The sequence below is a fragment of the Podarcis erhardii genome, assembly GCF_964252035.2.
Source record: "Podarcis erhardii genome assembly, chromosome: W".
Lineage (NCBI taxonomy): Eukaryota > Metazoa > Chordata > Lepidosauria > Squamata > Lacertidae > Podarcis > Podarcis erhardii.
In genome coordinates this window covers 29,378,950-29,399,787 of record NC_138506.1, presented here as the reverse complement: position 1 = coordinate 29,399,787, position 20,838 = coordinate 29,378,950, and the positions used below count along the sequence as shown (strand labels likewise).

The following is a 20,838-nucleotide window of genomic DNA, read 5'->3' as shown; positions in this document are numbered from 1 at the left end:
GTCATAACAGGTTTGGGACTGGCTTTTGGAAGATGCCTGTTTGTGAATTTGTTTTGTGTGTGTAGATCAGTGCACACTGACCAACGTGCAGTCTTCGCAGTAAGCCTCTATTCTGATGGCCTGAGTAATCACGACAACCAGTAGATTCTTATCTGCTGCAGCCTTCATCCGCCCTCACAGCAGCCATTGTAGCATACCATTATCATCCGCCTGTTCTGCCATTGAGGACTTATTGGATCATTCTTTGTCTAGCTCCTTTCCTTTGACCTTACCGCCTTGGGTACAGCACACTAAACAGCTGTAAGGCCACTGAGGTTACTTCACAAGTTGGACACAAGAGAGAGCAGGAGGGAAATAGCTGAAGGGAACTCCTCTCTATTAAAAATCATCTCTGAGGCCAACACACATACAATTCAGAAAAAGCAGAACATATTGTGAAAACAATTTGTATTTCATTACTTTCGGTTTTATTTTTCTCAAAAAATGTAAATGTACTTTTAAATTTACATTTCAGCTATTACACTGAAGAAGCAGACAGTTGTACCAAAATGTTAATGCTGCTCGAACACTTTGCTGAATAGCATTTTTTGATCTCCTGTTCTATGTGAAGGAAACCAAGAATTAACTGTCAGAGGAGTAGTAGTAATAATAATGATTTGATCTATATACTGCCCTTTATCAAAAGATCTCAGGGCGATGTACATTAGAAACACATTCCAAAACATCAGTGATAATCATAACAACAGTCCTCTCCAGCCTGCAAACTTCTCCAACCAGATGCTGTCCAGATGTTTTGGACTACAACTCCCATCAGCCCCAGTCAGTGAAGGTTTTGCGCTCTCACATCAGTTTCAGCGTCATACAGCTGGCCAGGGCTGATGGGAATTGTAGTCCAAAACATCTGGAAGGCACCAGGTTAGATTACAGTCTCTCCTGCCAAAGCTCATCTTGCCAGACTGCTGGATGTCAATTTGTTGGGGAGGTTGCAATGTGAGGATGCACTTGGCCCATGGCTCCTTGGCTCATAAGTGGCAGCACATCCAATGCAAAAGGAAATCTTCATCTTTTACACTTGCAGAAATCTGCACAAATCACTTCTATGAAATGCCTGCTATGTTCCCTGTTGTGACATTATGTACACAGTGCCTTCTTTTTAAATTATTATCTATAAATATTTTTATCATGTATACAAAAGAATAAAAATGTGAACTAAGAAATAAGTGGTGTCGCTCTCGCCAAATTAAATTTTAGGGCCAGAAAGAAATATGGCAGCAGGAACAACTTCAGCACTCACCCAGGCGTGCTGGCCCAATGAGGGCTGGACATGCTAACCTGAGACACCAGCAAGCCAAACTCTCATGGTGAGCTGTTTGCATGTGACGAGGCACATGTCAGGACACTCACCCCAGGGGCATGTGATTTAACTGTGGCCACAGCCAGGCCTGTTTCACCTCTAAAAGATAAGTTTCTCTACATGCCGTACAAATATACACTACACCCAACATTTACAGTGTGTGATTTCTTGAAGTTTACAGCACAGGAAGCAGGCTGCCTAGCTCTCCATGATATAGAAAACAATCACTCAAAATGCATTATCTTTCAGGCAGATGACCCTGCAATCCAGGAAAAGGCTGTGGAGCAAAGTACACCAGCAGCCACAATAAAAGGTTCTGAGTATACGGGAGGGACTGTGGGGCTACTGCATTGTCCTCTGGTGCTTGGCATCAAGGGGGGCCTAGATTTCCAGCAATTCATCTGAGGCCTTCACTTTCATTGCTGGATCTTTTGGCCAGCTCTTGGACAGGTTTAGCCTGTGAATGGAAAGAAGAGGAATCCTGAGATACTGGCAAGGGCCATGCCTCACTGTTTCCTGGAGCAGGAGCACCAGCTGAGTATTGCCAGGTATGTCGTCCAGGAGCTCCATGCAACTCAGATGCTGCACTCACCTGTCCTTGTTTGGCTCTGCTGGACTGCCATGGGCTTCAAGATCTTCTTAGCATCACTTGCATAGCAAGGAACATTGTATTTGCCACTGGAGGTCTTGATGATGGCACCTCTTTTCTGAGCATCTTGAATCAAAGCATTCCAATCTTCATTTTCCTACAATGGTTTTTATTTTATTTTAAGAAACAATAAATTATTAGGACAGGAGACTGGGCAGGTGCGGTAGTGACGGTTTATAAACAAGAGTTGGGAAAATTCATGGACTCGAAGTTAATCCTGCTGCCTCAAAGTAGAGGCTGTTGTAGCTTGCTCCCAGTTCTCTTTTCTTCGAAGGCAGGGACAGGAACCTGGTGACCAAATCAGTCCCCCCCAGCATTCCCAGTCAGCCCACCATCCTTCAACTTGTCAATCCTACCTGCTCCCTCTAAGGAGATTTTTCTAACTTCTGTTGCACTGCAGGAGAGGGCGAGTGTGATTGTGTGGGTCTCTGGCTCCATCTGCTTTTGGAGTATGCCTCTCAACAGCATTCCACAAGGAAAAATGGAGGAGACCTTAGCTTGAAAAAGACTGGCTAAATTAATCTGAAATACTAAAGACCACTAATAATGGGTGTCAGTAGAAATTAGGACACAGAACTTCCTTTGGATTGCACTCACTGGTAAACAGTGGCTTCTGAACACACAACAGAGAATCCCTCCAATACATTTGTACATAGGCTACAATTATCCTTCCCTCCTCACTGCAGCTATAGAACCACCAGTGACAGAGAAACAAGTATTGTTTAATGCAAGTCCACTAACAACTCTGCCACTTTACAGGAGCAACAGCAAACCATCATCACCAGGACTTCCAAATGGAGAAATCTGGATTGGAGGCCCGCTAGTGGCAAAGTCATTGCAGTACAAGTTACAGATAGGTAGCCGTGTTGGTCTGCCATGGTCAAAACAAAATAAAATAAAAAAATTCCTTCCAGTAGCACCTTAAAGACCAACTGAGTTAGTTCTAGGTATGAGCTTTCGTGTGCATGCACACTTCTTCAGATACACTGAAACAGAAGTCACCGGACCTTTCTATATAGTGAGAAGGTGGGGAGGGGTATTACTCAGAAGGGTGGTGGGAATGGGTGATTGGCAGATAGCTGCGATGAGCCTGTTGACGACTCTTAACGACTGCAATAGGTCTAACAGGAAAAAGCAAGGGGTGAGAAGGTGAAAAATGGCTTTGTCATGTATAATGAGATAAGAATCCAATGTCTTTGTTCAAACCAGGTCTCTCCATAGTTTTAAGTTTGGTGATAAGTTGCAATTCAGCAGCTTCTCTTTCCAGTCTATTTCTGAAATTCCTTTGTAATAGAACAGCTACTTTGAGATCTTGTATAGAATGTCCTGGGAGATTGAAGTGTTCTCCTACTGGTTTTTCTGTCTTGTGGTTCCTGATGTCGGATTTATGTCCGTTTATTCTTTGGCGTAAGGTCTGGCCTGTTTGTCCAATATAGAGAGCTGAAGGACACTGTTGGCATTTTATGGCATACACAATGTTAGACGATGAGCAATTAAATAGTCCCGAGATGGTATGTGTGATGTTGTTGGGGCCAGTAATGGTGTTGTCCGGGTGTATGTGGCAGCAAAGTTGGCATCTGGGTTTATTGCAGGCTCTGGTGCCAGTGTCTGTGTTAAGTCTGGTTATAGCATTATTGTGGGTTAGGAGTTGTTTAAGATTGGGGGGCTGTCTGGAGGCAATGAAAGGTCTTCCTCCCAGAGCTTGAGAAAGAGAACTGTCATTGTCCAGGAGAGGTTGTAGATCTCTGATGATGCGTTGTACTGTTTTAACTTGGGAGCTGTATGTGATGACTAGAGGTGTTCTGTTATTTTCTTTTTTGGGTCTGTCTTGCAGCAAGTTCTCTCTGGGTATCAGTCTGGCTCTGTTGATCTGTTGTCTAACTTCATCTGCTGGGTATTTTAGTTCTAAAAAGGTTTGCTGTAGATCTCTTAGGTGAGAGTCTCTGTCTGTAGAATTGGAGCAGATGCGGCTGTAACGTAGTGCCTGGCTATATACAATGGACTGTTTGGTATGTTTGGGATGGTAGCTAGAGGCATGTAGATATGTTTGTCGGTCAGTTGGTTTACGGTATAAGGTGGTGTCTATGCGCCCATCCTGTATTTTTATAGTAGTGTCCAAAAAATGTATTTCTTGCATAGATTGATTCATTGTTAGGTTGATGGTGGGGTGAAAATCATTGAATTTCTGGTGGAAGGTGTCCAGGGTCTGTTGACCATGTGTCCAGATGATAAAAATATCATCAATGTATCGCAGGTACAAGAGAGGTTTGAGTGGGTAGGAGTTTAGGAAACGTTGTTCTAAATCCGCCATGAAGATGTTGGCATACTGTGGGGCCATGCGGGTGCCCATTGCTGTGCCGCTGATCTGAAGGAACAGGTCATCACCGAATTTGAAGTTGTTGTGGGTAAGGACAAATTGGCAGAGTTTGGTAGCAAAGTCCGCTGTGGTTTTATCTGAGAATCCCTCCAATACATTTGTACATAGTTTACAATTATCCTTCCCTCCTCACTGCAGCTATAGAACCACCAGTGACAGAGAAACAAGTATTGTTTAATGCAAGTCCACTAACAACTCTGCCACTTTACAGGAGAGGGCGAGTGTTTAATGCAGGAGAGGGCGAGTGACCAAATCAGTCCCCCCCAGCATTCCCAGTCAGCCCACCATCCTTCAACTTGTCAATCCTACCTGCTCCCTCTAAGGAGATTTTTCTAACTTCTGTTGCACTGCAGGAGAGGGCGAGTGTGATTGTGTGGGTCTCTGGCTCCATCTGCTTTTGGAGTATGCCTCTCAACAGCATTCCACAAGGAAAAATGGAGGAGACCTTAGCTTGAAAAAGACTGGCTAAATTAATCTGAAATACTAAAGACCACTAATAATGGGTGTCAGTAGAAATTAGGACACAGAACTTCCTTTGGATTGCACTCACTGGTAAACAGTGGCTTCTGAACACACAACAGAGAATCCCTCCAATACATTTGTACATAGGCTACAATTATCCTTCCCTCCTCACTGCAGCTATAGAACCACCAGTGACAGAGAAACAAGTATTGTTTAATGCAAGTCCACTAACAACTCTGCCACTTTACAGGAGCAACAGCAAACCATCATCACCAGGACTTCCAAATGGAGAAATCTGGATTGGAGGCCCTCTAGTGGCAAAGTCATTGCAGTACAAGACTGACAAAGATGACCATAATAAGACTGAGTGCATACGTATGTGAGTGATTGTGATTTCACACAGAAAAGTGGCAGGATGGGAAAGAGGGTGCTGAAGTCTCCCCCACTCCACCTACTTTTCTCCTGACAGGGCTCACTCCCAGTCCAAGAGCCTGATTGGGAGAAAAGTGTCAGGATAGAGAAGAGTCTGATGGGGCAGAAGCAACTGGCATGGTAGAGAACCCAATCCCTTTCTCTGCTTGAAATAAACCCTCCCCACCACACAGTTTGGCATTTTAAAACACTGAGACGAGTGGAGAACTTCTGTGGCCCTCTATATGCTGCTGAACTACATCTCCCACCATCCCTTGACCATTGGCTATGCTGGCTGTGGCTGATGGGAGTTGTACAACATCTGTAGGGCTGTAGGATTCCCAGTCCCTGCCCTTACAGCCTCTCACGAACAACCTTGGTGGATCAGACCAAATGGTCCACCCCCTGAAGTGCCATGCTTGGTCTTGCATGAAAAATAGCAGTGGTGGGGAAGCTGTGTTGTTGGGTTCCAATTCCCACCAGCCCCAGCCAGCATAGCTAAAGGTCAGAAGACGGGAGTTGTAGTCCAGCAACACTGGGAGGCAGCAGAGCTTCCTTAGCTCTGGAATATAGTGTTGCCAGTTTAAGCTCAATTGTGGAAAGACCTAAAGTAACCTAATTGTTTTATAATTTATGAAACCTGAGTTTCAGGTTCCTCTGGGCACCCACAAGCGACAGGGCCTTCTCAGTGGTGGCTCCCTCTTTGTGGAATGCCCTCCCTGGGGAGCTATGCCTTTCTCCCTCATCATTGCCTTTCAGGAGGCATTTGAAAACATGTTTGTTTAGCCAGGCACTTTTGGTGGTTGAAGAACACTGTTCCTAGCAATGCTGAGATCACTGGATGAGAGAAAGCCCCCCCCCACACATTTTTAATCGTAGCTGTTTTTAGAATGCTTTAACATTTATTCTGTGTGTGGCATGTTTACCACACTGGGCTCATTTGGGCAGAACATAAAATTCAATAAATAAGCAAATGCTGCCCAATATTTTCCCTAACACTGCTGATTCAAAATACATAATTACTTACGACACCTTTTGGCCAGCCTGATGCTTTCCAGATGTTTTGAACTACAACTCCCACTTGCCACAGCCAGCAGAGCCAACGTGTGCCCTCTTTTGCAAGTGTGGGCAAAGGGCCCAATCTATACAGGGTACTGTGCTCAGAAAATCCTGTGGGCACCCCTGAATCCTGTTATGCTCTCCTTCCAAACAACCCTATGAAGTAGGCTTGATTTATAGCTTTTTGGAGGTGATATGGGGAGTTTGTGTGTGTGTATAAATCCAGGTGTCTTTGGGCCAAGCCCAGGACACCACCATTAACCCTCCACAAAGGTGTTTATTTCTTCTTCCACGTACCATGAGCGTTTGCAGGTGTCCAAGGATGAAGAGACTGTACTTGGCTCGGGTGATGGTGATATTCAGTTGCTGCAGACTCTTCAGAAACCTAGAGACGGGGGGAAAACCCTGTATGTAAGGCTGGCTCAGGATGGGCAGCTATGTCCACAGTGCCCTACTAGCTACCACTGTGGGGTTCAACTAAATCCCTGTTTAAATTTCAAAGGCATTAAAAAAGTTTCAGGCATTCCCACCAAGGAGGAATAAATCTTAAAATCAGTCCATGCTCTGCTTTTGCAATTTCAGCTGCTCCCTACCTGCCACCATGTGGCTTCCAAGCGCAGACACCCCCACCACCATAAAAAAAAACACATGTGGAAAGGAAGTGGGCTGGTGGTGGAAACCAGCTTCATTCCATGTCAGGACCTTCAGCTGCCTATCCAGCACAACCTGTTGGTGGAGTAATACTATTTGTTGTTGTCAGGGCTGCCTCTAGGTCCCAGCTCACAGAGGACCAACGCCAGGCTGATATTATGTACAAAAGTCTTTATTGAAGTATAGTTTCCATTTTAAAGCCAGAGCGTGCAACCCTACGTCTAGACTCTAGATCGGCGAAGTCCTATCTGAATCACTTCCCCTTCCGCACCAGTTTAAGATCCTAGCCCTGCTCCACCTTCTGCGCTGCTCTCTCCTCCTCTGGGTCCTCCTGCCCTCTGGGGCATTGCCCTTCCTGGACTCTTCCGACGCTGAGTCGCTTAGCTCCTGCCCTTGCCTCCGGCGTGCTTTAGGACCCGGTTCCCAATCCTCACTCTCTGCTGTCCCGCGCTCCTGTACATTTGAACTTGCTTCTCGCGCCAACCCCGTGACCTTTCTCCTAACCGTTACACTGCTTCTATCACTGCTTCCCTCTTCCGTGACACTGGCCGGATCTGACCTCCCCTCCGTTGTACGACTCTCCGAGGAAGGCGTGGCCAGCTCTGCCTCGTCTTCTCTCCCTGGTGGGGGAAGTACTGGTCCCGATGCCTGGGACCCTTCCCCCCCCACTCTGCTCTGGTGGGGAAGCTGGTCCTGATCTCCAACTACTACTCTGGGAGTCCCTGCTCCCCCCTTGCTCCTGGGGCGTTCCCCTTGGGACCCCCCTACCCCTGGCCACTGGCGCTCCCTTCTGTGAATCTTCCGATTCGCTGGAGAGGCTTATGGAATCCCTCGGACCACTGTCTCCTCCTACACTGCCCTCTGATTCCTCGCCCTCGCTCTCCATTTCCCATCTTCCCTGTGCCTCTGCTCCTGAGCCCCTGACAGTTGTGATTCAGGTGACTTGAAAAACAGAAATGCATCGTTAGCACAACAGTGATTTTTTTTCTCCTTCTAACCCCCCCCACACTTTTAAATAAAATAATAAAAAGAAGCCCCTTGTGAGTTATTCCTGACCTCCTCTTGACTCCCACCTTGACACTTGAACAGCAGTTCTTCTGGGGCGCATCTAAAAGCACTGGACCCATCGAAGCCAGGAGCCCTCTGATAGGGGCTCCCCATTTTGTGACCCATCTGAAGCTACAGAAGAGGAGAGGCAAGTGTTAGGATATTTCCGTTCCACCTTAAAAGAGAGCAGGCTTTGTGAGTCACAGAGTCTGCGTATTTCCTGTTCACAGGATGTTTCTGTTGTGTCTATGCTTTCGTTTCTCTCTGTGCCTGAGCAGACCGAAGCAGGCAGTCATGTTTTTTCTTTGTTCTGACCAACGCTGAATAAACTTCTAAATAATACTCTTCTGCGTGCATCTTTCGCTGTGCATTATCTGCTGATAGAGCGTGCATCTGCTCTGGAATGTCACAAGCTATTTTCTGGAGCTCGTGTCGCTAATTGCTGATACTGCGTTTCTACGGGAGGTCGATGGACGTCTGGAGACGGCTTGGGAGCCATGATGGACTTTGTCTCCCTGGCAGTATCCCAACAACAGGTTTCAGGCCCAGATTCACGGCACTTACAGGAGAGTAAGACTGTGACAGACTGCTGAGGTATGTGTGGGAAAAGTGAAAGCACAGGCTTTTCTGTTTGCCGTGGCAAGAGACTCTGATGTCCGGCTGGCCTAATTGGCCTGGGAGCCGAGCCAAGCAGGCTTCGTGATTAATGGGAGCGAAGATAGGGAGTCTCTGATGTGAAAAAGACTCACGGCTCAAGTAAAGAGCTGGAATGGAGTTTTCCCAAGCCTCTGAAGCTGCTGAGTGCCCAAAGTTAAACAGGCACAATTATGAGACTTGGGCAAGTTGCTGTGAGAGCTTGCTTCGTCAGTTTGGAGTGTGGCATACTGTATGTGAAGCCCCTCCAGTTCCTCTGACAGATAGATGGAGGGCCCAACATTCAAAAGCAATAGACGTAATAGTCTTGTCCGTCTCTCTGGAGGAAATTGCTACGCTAGCTGGCAACACGACTGCACGTCAGATGTGGAATGCTTTGAAAGTAGCTCATCTGCCAGTCATCCCAGCCCAGAGTTTGACTGCATCGGAGGTCCTGGCTGTTTCCCAGAATGAGAGTGTTTGCAGGGATGCCGAGGGCATTGGTTGCAAGCTGCAGGGGGAGCTGACTGTGATGTCATCCCGGACAGCATTCCAGCCTCCAGGGGGAGCCAATGAGTCGGCAGCTGAGAGCTCTGTTTCTCATGGGAGCCAAGGTCATCCTCACAGATACCGGAAGGCCAGAGGTAAACAGAGACAGAAGCCAGCAGATGGCCAGAAGCAGAAGGGGGGTGGAAAGCCCAAGCCAGGGAAAAACAAGGCTTTGTTTGCTGGCACATCTTCACCAAAGGCTAAAGGCAAGTTTGATGGCCAGGAGCAGGGGGGCAAGCAGCAAAAGCCCACGCAGGTGGAAAACAAGGTTTTGCTTGCTAGAAAAGCTGCTCCAAAGGCCAAGGCAAGATTTATCATAGATTCTGGATGCACCCGCCATCTAACAAAGGATCGGCATCTTTTTATCTCCTTCACACCTCAAGATGGTGAGATCTTCCTGGCTGATGGAAAGACGTTGCGAATTGCAGGAGAAGGGACTGTGAAACTGGCAAGTCTGCACACTACCATCAAAGATGTACTTTATGTTCCAGGTGCTGCAGACAATTTGCTCAGTGTCCCACAGCTGACTGGGCGTGGCTTTGTGATTTCCTTCAAGAGGAGCGTCTATGTCATCAGGAAAGGCAAAGAGGACATTTTGCATGCAAAGTTTATAGATGGTTTGTTCTGTATAACTTATGATGACAATGCTGTTGCTGTGTCTAATGTGGATTCTTGCTGTGTTGCACAAACTAACAAGGTTCTTCATGCAGGATGTATTCATGAAGCACATTGAAGATTTTGTCACATGTCTTGGCAGGCGTTGGCCAAGATGCCTGAGTTGGTTGAAGGTTTGAACATCAAACCCTGTAAGTTTCACATGAAATGTGTATCTTGTGCAGAGAACAAGGTGAAGGTTGCTCCAAAAGGCAAGGAGTCTAGCAGGCAGGCTTCCAAACCCTACCAGCTAGTCCACGCAGACCTGGTTGGTCCGCTTGCACCCTCTTTGGGTGGAGCAAGGCACTTCATGGTTCTAATTGATTCTTTTTCCAGGTACATTCATGTGTTTATGCTCGAGCAGAAATCGCAAGTGTTTCCTAGGTTCAAGGCATTCTGTGCTTGGTTGGAGAATGTTCACGGTAAACGTATCGGCTGTCTCTTTACTGATCGGGGCGGGGAATTCACTTCTCAGCAGTTTGAAGCTTTCCTGACTGAGAAGGGAATCCAGCATGACTTGTCAACGCCTAGATCGCCATGGATGAATGGACTTGCGGAGCGAGCAAACCAAACTTTGCTTCAAGGCCTAAAAACCTTGTTGCATGATGCCAATCTCCCTGAGAAGTTTTTGGGGGGAGGCTCTGTCAACGGTTGTTTATACCTTAAATCGCAGACTGTCATCACCTATTGGTTGCACTCCCTATGAGAAGATGTTTGGTAAGAAACCTAACGTCAAGCACATGAGAATCTTTGGTTCTGACATGTGGGTACACACCCCACAGAGCAACAAGCTTGGGAAGCGTGGGGCACATGGTTTGTTCATGGGGTATGAAAAAGGTGCATACAGAGTATGGATGACTGACTCTAAGTCCATTAAGTTCACAAAGAGTGTTGAGTACAATCCTAAGTGGAGGGGAAATGTGGGAATTTTCCAGAGTTACCCAGAGGAAGATGAAGGTGATGTGAAAAAACCAGATAATGTTGAGGAAGCTGAGGATGATGATGATGATGATGAGAGTTCGGATTCCAGTTCAGTGGGTGGCGCTGCTGCTGGTGTCAGCGACAGTGATGACACAGCAGACTACAAGAGCGCAAAGGCCTCAGTCAGACCATCTGATGCGTCTGACGATGAACTGGAAGAACCACTGTTCACCATTGGTCACTTTTCTCCTAAGAAGGAGGAGATGAGTCCAGAAGACTTGCGTCTAGTACGCAGGTCTGAAAGGGCGACCAAAGGCAGACCTCCGAAGAGATTTGCTGATGAGTTTGCTAAGACAGCAACTGCTGCTCTTAGTAGCTCAGAGAAGGTGTGGGAACCTTCAAGCTTCAAAGAGGTTCAGGAGTTAACCTCTAAAGATGCTGAGCCTTGGCTAAATGCCATGAAGGCGGAAGTTGATTCCTTGAATAGGAACCAAACTTGGGAGCTGGTACCGGTAGTCCCAGGAATGAGACTGGTTGGCAGCAAATGGGTCTTCAAGGCCAAGACAGACCAGAATGGCAAGGTTGTCAGACACAAAGCCAGATTGGTTGCCAGAGGTTTTTCACAGGTACCAGGACAGGATTACCACGAGGCCTATTCACCCACCGTCAAGTATGAGAGCATTCGGCTGATGCTCAAAATCGCTGCAGAGGAGAAACTGCATGTTTCCCATCATGACATTAATACAGCTTTTTTGTACGGGGTTTTGGGGGAGGAGCTGTACATGCTTCCACCTGATGGAATGCAGATACAGAAGGGAATGGTCTGTAAACTGCGGAAGTCCTTATATTGTCTCAAGCAGAGTGCCAGGTGTTGGAACACAAAACTCACTGAGACATTGCTTTCTCTAGGTTTTCACCAGGGCAAAGCTGATTCGTGTGTGTTTGTCAAGGAGGAGGGGCAAAACAAACTGTATTGTTTATGTTTTGTTGATGATCTTCTGATGTTTTGGAAGAATCAGGCTTTTTACCAAAGCACCCTAGCTCAACTGAAGGAGCACTTTGACATGAAGGATCTTGGTGAGGTATCCAACTATCTTTCTCTGCAGGTGGAGAGGGACCAAGCAGGTAATTTTCTGGTACACCAAACACAGAAAATTGCTGATGTATTAACCAGGTTGAATTTGGTTGATGCAAACCCAGCAGACACACCGATGGTGACAGGTTACCAGGTAGATAGTACTGCTGAAGCGTTTTCTGACACTACACTGTACAGATGCATTCTAGGCAAGTTGAATTTCATTGCTAGATGTTCAAGACCTGACATAGCTGTAAGCACTAACCTGCTTAGCAGACATGCTAAAAATCCCACTGTTCAGGATTGGAAAGCTCTGAAGCGCATAGCCCGCTATTTGAAAGGGACTATGCACTACAGGCTGAGGTTCACCAGTCAGAAGACTGGAGGTCTTGAAATCTTTGCAGATGCTAGTTTTGGAAGTGACACCATGGATGGTACAAGCACTTCTGGAGTATGCTACATGTACAACCACTGTCTGTTTGACTGGCTGTGCAGGAAGCAGACGACGGTAAGCCTAAGTTCCTGTGAAGCAGAACTCAATGCTCTGTCATTTTCACTCATGGATTGTGAATGGTTGATGCAACTGTTTAAGGACATCGGAGTTTCTGTGAAATGTCCTATACAAGTGTATCAAGACAATAGATCCTGTTTGGCTTTGCTGAACTCAGAGAGTTGCAAGCAAAGAACCAAGTACTTGCAGATTAAGCTACATCGTGCAAGAGAGTGTATTCAGAAAGGACTCATTCAGGTGTCCTACATGCCAGGAAATGAAATTCCTGCTGATCTGTTGTCTAAGGTCGTTAACAGAGAACAACTTAAGGTTTATGTACAGAGGTTGCAATTGGGTTGAACCACAGGTACTACAGGTTACACGGAAAGGGGGAGGATGTTAGGATATTTCCGTTCCACCTTAAAAGAGAGCAGGCTTTGTGAGTCACAGAGTCTGCGTATTTCCTGTTCACAGGATGTTTCTGTTGTGTCTATGCTTTCGTTTCTCTCTGTGCCTGAGCAGACCGAAGCAGGCAGTCATGTTTTTTCTTTGTTCTGACCAACGCTGAATAAACTTCTAAATAATACTCTTCTGCGTGCATCTTTCGCTGTGCATTATCTGCTGATAGAGCGTGCATCTGCTCTGGAATGTCACAAGCTATTTTCTGGAGCTTGTGTCGCTAATTGCTGATACTGCGTTTCTACGGGAGGTCGATGGACGTCCGGAGACGGCTTGGGAGCCATGATGGACTTTGTCTCCCTGGCAGTATCCCAACAGCAAGAGGGTGTCTGCACTCTGCCCTCCATTCTGCCCCAAAGCCCAATGCTTCCTTCTGGCCTTGCCAACCCCTCAACTTCCCTGCACCTCCCAGATATATAGTTCAGTTGTAAGCTGACAAAGTGCCCCTCACCTTCAACACACACTGCACCTCCACTTACAATATGAACTTCTGGCTTCAAGATCTGGCTTTTATTGTGTGCTACCCTAGACTGCCATTAGGTTCCTTCCAGGCAGTTTGACAGAAGGGCACATACACACAGTTTTTGGGTTGTGGGACAGGCAGGCACTTTCACATCCTGCTATTTTTTTCTGGAAGAGCCAGAAGAGTTGCTACCACTGGTTAGAGGCCCCCTCTTCTCCCCTCCCCCCAGCTAGACACAGTGGAAGCCCCCTCCCAGATTCGCCAACATAAGGCAATGGCGGTCTCCTTCTAACTCCGGAGGGGAAGCTCCGCGGAAACGGGTCGTCCGCTATGGCGAAGCGGAGACCCTTGCAAAAAAATCACAGGCAGAAGGAGCCTGTGACCGTGGGACTCGGCGGGCACCGGTAGCGCCCCCCGGACTTGTGAAGGGACCCCGCAAGGGGCTCCGGAGCGTAACGGGAGTCTGGCGCGGTGCTGAGAGTCGATCGCTTTTTCCATGGAGTGAAGCCGCAAAAGCTGTTGCCGGAGAGCGCTGACCTTTTTCCTGTGATCATTCGGCTGTCAAACAACTACCCGTGAGTAGGTGAAGTTTAAGAATTTGGGACTTAAAGGAAAAAAAGGATAAATTTGGCACTGAAGCGGGAAGGTGTAAACAGGAAGTCCGTCTTCCGTTTCTGTATATAGTTCAAAGCAAAGACTCTTAAAGCTAAGACCTGGAGAGTGGCGTTTTAAAGTTCCAAATCTGAACATCAAAGCAGAAGAATCCCTCCCCCAGATTAATAGAGGGGGGGGAGAGGGAAAATTGACTGTCTTCCTTTTATTTATGGAGTGAAACAGAGAAAACTACTCAACTCCTGGGAACGGACTGCCAGGCTTTTTCGAACTGTTGCATTGAGAGTCGCACTGCCTATAGACATTGTAACTTCTTTAAGAATCAACTTTGCAAAAGAGTAACTTTTTTAAGATCAACTCTGCAAAAGAGAAACTTTGAAGGTTTTCTTTTGATTTGAAACTGTTGCTTGTTTTTTGAAGGGACAATTTGGAAAGTTGGATAAGACTTTTAAATTGTAACTTTAATGACTGATATAGACTCCCTAGAGGAACATTGAAATTGTGCACCCAGCTGGAGGATTTTTCCATTCTTGACTTTGGGGATTTTCCACGGGAAGACTTGACCGTGGGATCGACCTTGATTCAGAGACAGAAGTGTGATGACTGGTAGGATAACAAGATCGGCTAAGACTAAAGCCGAGCAGCCCAGCACAGTTTCCCAGCAACGCAGATCATCTGTTCCTGGCCCTTCTGTGACACAGAGGGAAGATTTTACACAAGCAAGGCCAAAAGGAATGGCTTCAGAAGGGGACTTTACCTCAGTGTTAAATGAAATTTATGAAAGATTGGAAGGTATAAGTAAACAAGTTACTGAACAATCAACTAAAATAGACCAAAATATGGCCAGTATTAATAATCTGGGGCAGAAGGTGAATTCTAACACAGAATCTATTGGAAAATTATTGGAAGAATCTGCGTCTAACCGAAAAATAGCTGAGGAGGCAAAAGAAAAAGCAGTGGCTGTGGAAGAAGAAATAAAGCCGATGCGCAAGCAGATTGGGGACCACCAAGCACTTCTCTCTATGATTGAATTGAGAGATAAACAGACTAATCTGAGAATTAGGGCAGTTCCAGAACTGGAAAAAGAGAGTTTAAGTGACTACCTTACACAGGAATTTGAAGAATTTTGGAATTTGGAGGTGGAGAAAGACTTTAAGATAGTAAGTGCGTTCAGACTTGGGAAAGGAGGGAGGAAAAACAGGGTGAGAGACTGTTTGGTTACCCTCCGAACGAAAGAGGAGAGAGATAAAATACTGAGTGCGCACTTCCAGAAGACTTTGGAAATTAATGACTCAAGAGTGGAAATTTTTAAGGACATTCCGAAATATTTATTGGCTCTCAGAACCAACTACGGAGATTTGGTGGCCCTACTGAGAAGAAACAGAATTGTTTTTAGATGGGAATTCCCCCAGGGGGTGTCTTTTACTTTTAAAGGGAAAAAGTTTAAAATAAGATCAGTGGAAGATAAGGAAAAATTCTTGAGAGACCACGAAGAAGACCTTCAAAGAGGAGCTCTAGAAGAACCAAGAGCTTTAAAACCAGGAGAACTTGACGCAGTATCAACACCTTTGGGATCGGACAAATTAGGAAAAGTAATACCACCGTCAGAGGAAGAAGAACTTTTGGGAGCAGTTGGAGGAAAATAGAAAATTATGCCATGTCTCTGCAATTATTAAGTTGGAACATCCATGGTTTGAATTCCCCGGAGAAGAGGAGGAAAGTTTTTCATTTATTAAAAAAGGAACAATTGGACTTAATTTGCCTACAGGAAACTCATGTGATTAGGCTACATAGAAAAGTATTGATTAATAAAAGATTGGGCCAAGAGTTTATTTCATCGGACAAGGTAAAAAAGAGAGGAGTGGTCATTTATGTAAAAGAGAGCCTATCCCCGAAATTTGTTTTTAAAGATGAACAAGGAAGAATTGTGGCAATTGAAATTCAATCACAAGGAGAAAAATTCTTGATTGTAGGAGTTTACGCACCAAATGAGGGGAAATCTGAATTCTACAAGAAATTGCATGAGACACTGCTGGATTACATGGACTATAACATTATCATGATGGGAGACATGAACGGGGTGGTATCTACAAATATGGACAAGGTGCAGAGACAGTTTGTAACTAAAGACGGCAGACTACCGAAAACCTTTTTTGAACTGACTGACAATATGGATTTGATTGACATTTGGAGAACTAAGAACCCCCTTGGAAGAGAGGGTACATTCTTCTCTGAGGCCAAAATGACATGGACAAGAATTGATCAAATATGGATAACTAGAGGACTGGCACCCAAGACACGAAAAGTGGAAATTTGCCCAAAAACTTGCTCCGACCATAATGCAGTAAAGATGGAGATGAAACTAATACCAATCGGTTCCTTTAGATGGAGGATAAATGACACCTTATTCAGAGATCAAGAGATTACCAAGAAGGCCCAAAAAATCTTGAGAGACTATTTTGAGGTAAATCTGAAAACTACGGTTGAAAAAAGAGTAATCTGGGATGCAAGCAAAGCGGTCATGAGAGGGTTTCTGATTCAACAGAATGCAATAAAAAAGAGAACTCAAAATGAGAAAAAGATAAAATTTTGGAAAAAATAAAAGAAGGAGAGAAGAAATTAAGAGCGAAACCAAAATCGCAAGAGATTCTGAGAGAAATTAAGTCATATCAAGTACAATATATGAAAGTGATAAACCAGGAAGTAGAATGGAAAATTAAGCAGATGAGACAAAAGACATTTGAATCGGCTAACAAATGTGGGAAACTGCTAGCTTGGCAGTTGAAAAAAAGACAGAAACTAAACACTATTACAAATCTAGAGGTGGAAGGAAAGAACATTCAGAATCCATTGGAGATTAGAAGGTGCTTCCAGAGATACTTTAAACAACTTTACACACAAGGGCCACAAAAAGAGACTGATATAGATCAATTCTTAAGAACAAATGGATTACAAAAAATCTCTCAAGAACACAAGATAATGTTGAACTATAAAATTACAGAACAGGAGGTTGAAGGTGCCATTCAGAACATGCAGCTAGGCAAATCTCCAGGGCCGGATGGACTAACCTCAAAATACTATAAGTCTTTGAAAGATTGGTTAATTCAACCACTAAAGCAGGTTTGCAATGAGATTTTGGAGGAGAAGAAGGCGCCAGAGTCGTGGAAGGAAGCTTATATTACACTTATACCGAAAATTGAGTCTGAAAAGACACAACTTAGGAACTACCGCCCCATATCCCTGTTAAATGTGGATTATAAAATTTTTGCTGACATTTTGGCCAACAGATTAAAAAAGGTATTAGTTGAAGAAATACACAAGGACCAAGCTGGCTTTCTCCCAGGTAGGCACTTGTTTGATAACACGAGGAATATAATTAACATTCTGGAGATGTTACAAATGAACATTAACACCAAAGCAGTTTTAATTTTTATTGATGCGGAAAAAGCCTTTGACAATATTTCTTGGAATTTTATGAAGAAAAATCTTCAGGGAATGGGGGTGGGACAAGGGTTTGAAAATGGTATAAGTGCAATTTATTCAGAACAAAAGGCTAAACTGATAGTTAATAATGTGGTGACAGAAGAACTTAAGATAGAAAAAGGGACACGACAAGGCTGCCCTATTTCCCCACTGCTTTTTATTTCGGTCCTGGAGGTTTTGCTGAATATGATTAGGAGGGACCGTCTGATCAAAGGTATTCAGGTTGGAGCGAAACAATACAAATTGAAAGCTTTTGCAGATGACTTAGTTTTGACGTTACAGGAGCCAGAATCTAGTACGAAAAGGGTATTAGAACTGATTCAAGAATTTGTTCATGTGGCAGGATTTAAGTTGAACAAGTAAAAAACTAAAGTGTTAGAGAAAAAGCTTACACCGATTGAGAAAGAGAGGTTTCAGAAGGCGACAGGTTTGACATTGGTTAAGAAAGTAAAATATCTAGGGGTTAATATGACTGCCAAGAACCTAAATTTATTTAAAGATAATTATGAGAAATGTTGGACAGAAGTGAAAAAAGATTTAGAAATATGGTCAAATTTGAAGCTTTCCTTGTTGGGTCGAATTGCAGCTATAAAGATGAATGTATTGCCAAAAATGTTGTTTTTGTTTCAAGAATTGCAAATTGTGGACAAGATGGACTGTTTCAAGAAGTGGCAGAGAGACATTTCTAGATTTGTCTGGCAGGGCAAAAAGCCCAGAATAAAATTTAAAATATTAACTGATGTAAAGGAAAGAGGCGGATTTGCCCTGCCAGACCTTAAACTTTACTATGAATCAGCAGCATTCTGCTGGTTGAAAGACTGGTTGCTTCTTGAAAACACAGACATTTTGGACTTAGAAGGTTTCAACAATGTTTTTGGGTGGCACGCATATTTGTGGTACGACAAGGTTAAAGCAAACAAAGCATTTAAAAACCATATTGTCAGCAAAGCATTGTTTAATGTCTGGACAAGATATAAAGATTTACTGGAGAATAAGACCCCAAGGTGGCTGTCACCAATGGAAGCAAAGGCTCAGAAAAGACTCAATATGGAGGCCAAATGGCCGAAGTATTGGGAAATATTGGAACAAGAAGGAGACAAACTGAAATTGCAGAGTTTTGAGAAATTAAAAGATAAAGTGCGAGACTGGCTTCATTATTTTCAAATAAGAGAGGCCTACAATTCGGATAAAAAAATTGGCTTCCAGGTGGAAAAATCAAAATTGGAAACAGAATTACTAGAACCCAAAACTAAGATACTATCAAGAATGTATAACTTGCTGTTAAAATGGAATACGCAGGATGAAACGGTTAAATCAGCTATGATTAAATGGGCACAAGATATTGGTCATAATATTATGTTTGCGGACTGGGAACAGTTGTGGACCACCGGTATGAAATTTACGGCTTGTAATGCCTTAAGAGAGAATATTATGAAAATGATGTACAGGTGGTACATGACCCCAGTCAAGCTTGCAAAAATTTATCATTTGCCCGATAATAAATGTTGGAAACGTAAAGAGATTGAGGGTACATTCTTTCACCTTTGGTGGACGTGCCCAAAGATTAAGGCTTTCTGGGAAATGATCTATAATGAAATTAAAAAGGTGTTTAAGTACACCTTCCTGAAGAAACCAGAGGCCTTTCTCCTGGGCATGGTCAGCCAATTGGTGTTAAAGAAGGACAGAACATTTTTTATGTATGCTACAGCAGCAGCAAGAATCCTTATCGCAAAGTATTGGAAGACACAAGATTTACCCACCCTGGAAGAATGGCAGATGAAAGTGATGGACTATATGGAGTTGGCGGAGATGACTGGCAGAATCCGAGACCTGGGAGAGGAGCTGGTGGAAGAGGACTGGAAGAAATTTAAAGACTATCTACAGAAACAGTGTAAAATTTATGAATGCTAAAATGATGTTGGATTAAAAATAAGTGGCATTAGTGATAAAGTTAGAAAGAGTATGCAAAAATGAATTGATGGATGAAGATATTTGAGTTGTGATATGTTAAGATACAAAGTTAAAGATGATAAATTGAAAGAGGGCAAGGATTTGCTGATTTGATTATGTAAATGGGAATACAAAAAGGGGAGGTGTGAGGAGGTCAAGGAAACAAGGTAATGAGCTTTAAAGTTAAAAAGGGAAAGATATGGGCATCACAGGTGGTCAAGAGTGGAGTACAAGACCACCATAGGGGCTCCAACACCCCTTGTTCCAACCTTGAATTGTGGACAGTGGCCCACATACTTGACCACCCCAAGGATCACATCTTAAGTGTCAGAAGTGCCAAGTTGAGGCACCTCAGTTGTCACCTCGCACTATGACAGCAAAGTCTTACCCAACTGATCCTTGCATGCTGTTCACTTGAACACAGGACACAATGATATAGTCCTTCTCGCGGCCCTGGAACCCATCCACGAGGTCAACTTCCCCGACTCTGTAGAGAAAAGGAATGTCATATGGTGCCATCCTAAATACACTTCTCTCTTTACCACCACCACTCATCCCCAAAAGAGAGGTGAAACTGATTGAGAAGGAAACAAACCATACTTTTATGAAGTTAAAGAAAACTCCACACTTCTTGTCTGAAATAGAAAACTATGTAAACAGTGAGAGAGCAAGCGAGGGAGCACATGGTAGATTGGAGAGATTACTTGAGTCAGTAGGTGGGCTGTTGCGCCTCACTTTTCTCATATGTAAAATGGGAATATAACCTGTATTTTACACACTGCTGTTGCAAGAACAAATGAGATGGGGGGGGGGGAGGGTTGTGGGAATGTTAAGAATAGTAGGAAAGGATATATTGGATAAGTATTATCCTTCCTTCACTCATGCTAGTAAGTGATGTAGCAGAGCAGATTCCCCTCAATATACCTGGAAGCTAGATTGCGGATTCGTTTGAAATATAAATTTTATTTATATCCCGCCCTCCCCAGCCGAAGCCGGGCTCAGGGCGGCTAACAACAATAAAATAATGCAACATTCTAAAATCATTTCATTCTAAAATTAATTCAAATCAATTTGATGGCAACCATTGGGCTAGAGTTCTGTGAAGATTGCCAAAGGAGGGAGTCAGGCTGTGCCCTGGCCAAAGGCCTGGTGGAACAGCTCTGTCTTGCAGGCCCTGCGGAAAGATGTCAAGTCCCGCAGGGCCCTAGTCTCTTGTGACAGAGCGTTTCACCAGATCGGAGCCACAGCTGAAAAAGCCCTGGCTCTAGTTGAGGCCAGCCTAACCTCTCTGTGGCCCGGGACCTCCAAGATGTTTTTGTTTGAAGACCGTAAGTTCCTCTGTGGGACATACCAGGAGAGGCGGTCCCGTAGGTATGAGGGTCCTAGGCCGTATAGGGCTTTAAAGGTTAAAACCAGCACCTTAAACCTGATCCTGTACTCCACCGGGAGCCAGTGCAGCTGGTATAGCACCGGGTGAATGTGATCTTGCAGCGAGAACCCCGTAAGGAGTCTCGCCGTGGCATTCTGCACCCACTGGAG

At 44.6% G+C, this 20,838-nt stretch overlaps 1 protein-coding gene across 2 annotated transcripts; it reads right to left on the bottom strand.

Moving 5' to 3' along the window:
- Positions 1 to 1,603: 1,603 nt before the first annotated feature.
- On the bottom strand, positions 1,604 to 19,708 carry LOC309333250 (putative helicase senataxin). 2 transcript variants are annotated; one of them, XM_081846672.1, is made up of 4 exons: positions 19,688 to 19,708; positions 6,610 to 6,697; positions 1,947 to 2,100; positions 1,604 to 1,811 (listed from the first exon to the last, which is right to left on the bottom strand). In XM_081846672.1, exons 1-4 carry the CDS (start codon positions 19,702 to 19,704, stop codon positions 1,807 to 1,809), a joined length of 264 nt encoding a protein of 87 aa, XP_081702798.1. In that variant the 5' UTR covers positions 19,705 to 19,708; the 3' UTR covers positions 1,604 to 1,806. The 2 variants fall into 2 exon arrangements, with proteins under 2 accessions (XP_081702798.1, XP_081702797.1); XM_081846671.1 differs by having other exon boundaries at positions 1,605 to 1,796.
- Between the last annotated feature and the right edge of the window lie 1,130 nt (positions 19,709 to 20,838).

Coding starts and splice junctions, on each gene's coding strand:
- LOC309333250 (XM_081846671.1), bottom strand. Junction 2,101..6,609: donor GACACCTGCAAACGCTCATG/GTACGTGGAAGA, acceptor AAACCATTGTAG/GAAAATGAAGATTGGAATGC. Junction 1,797..1,946: donor GCAGAGCCAAACAAGGACAG/GTGAGTGCAGCA, acceptor AAACCTGTCCAA/GAGCTGGCCAAAAGATCCAG.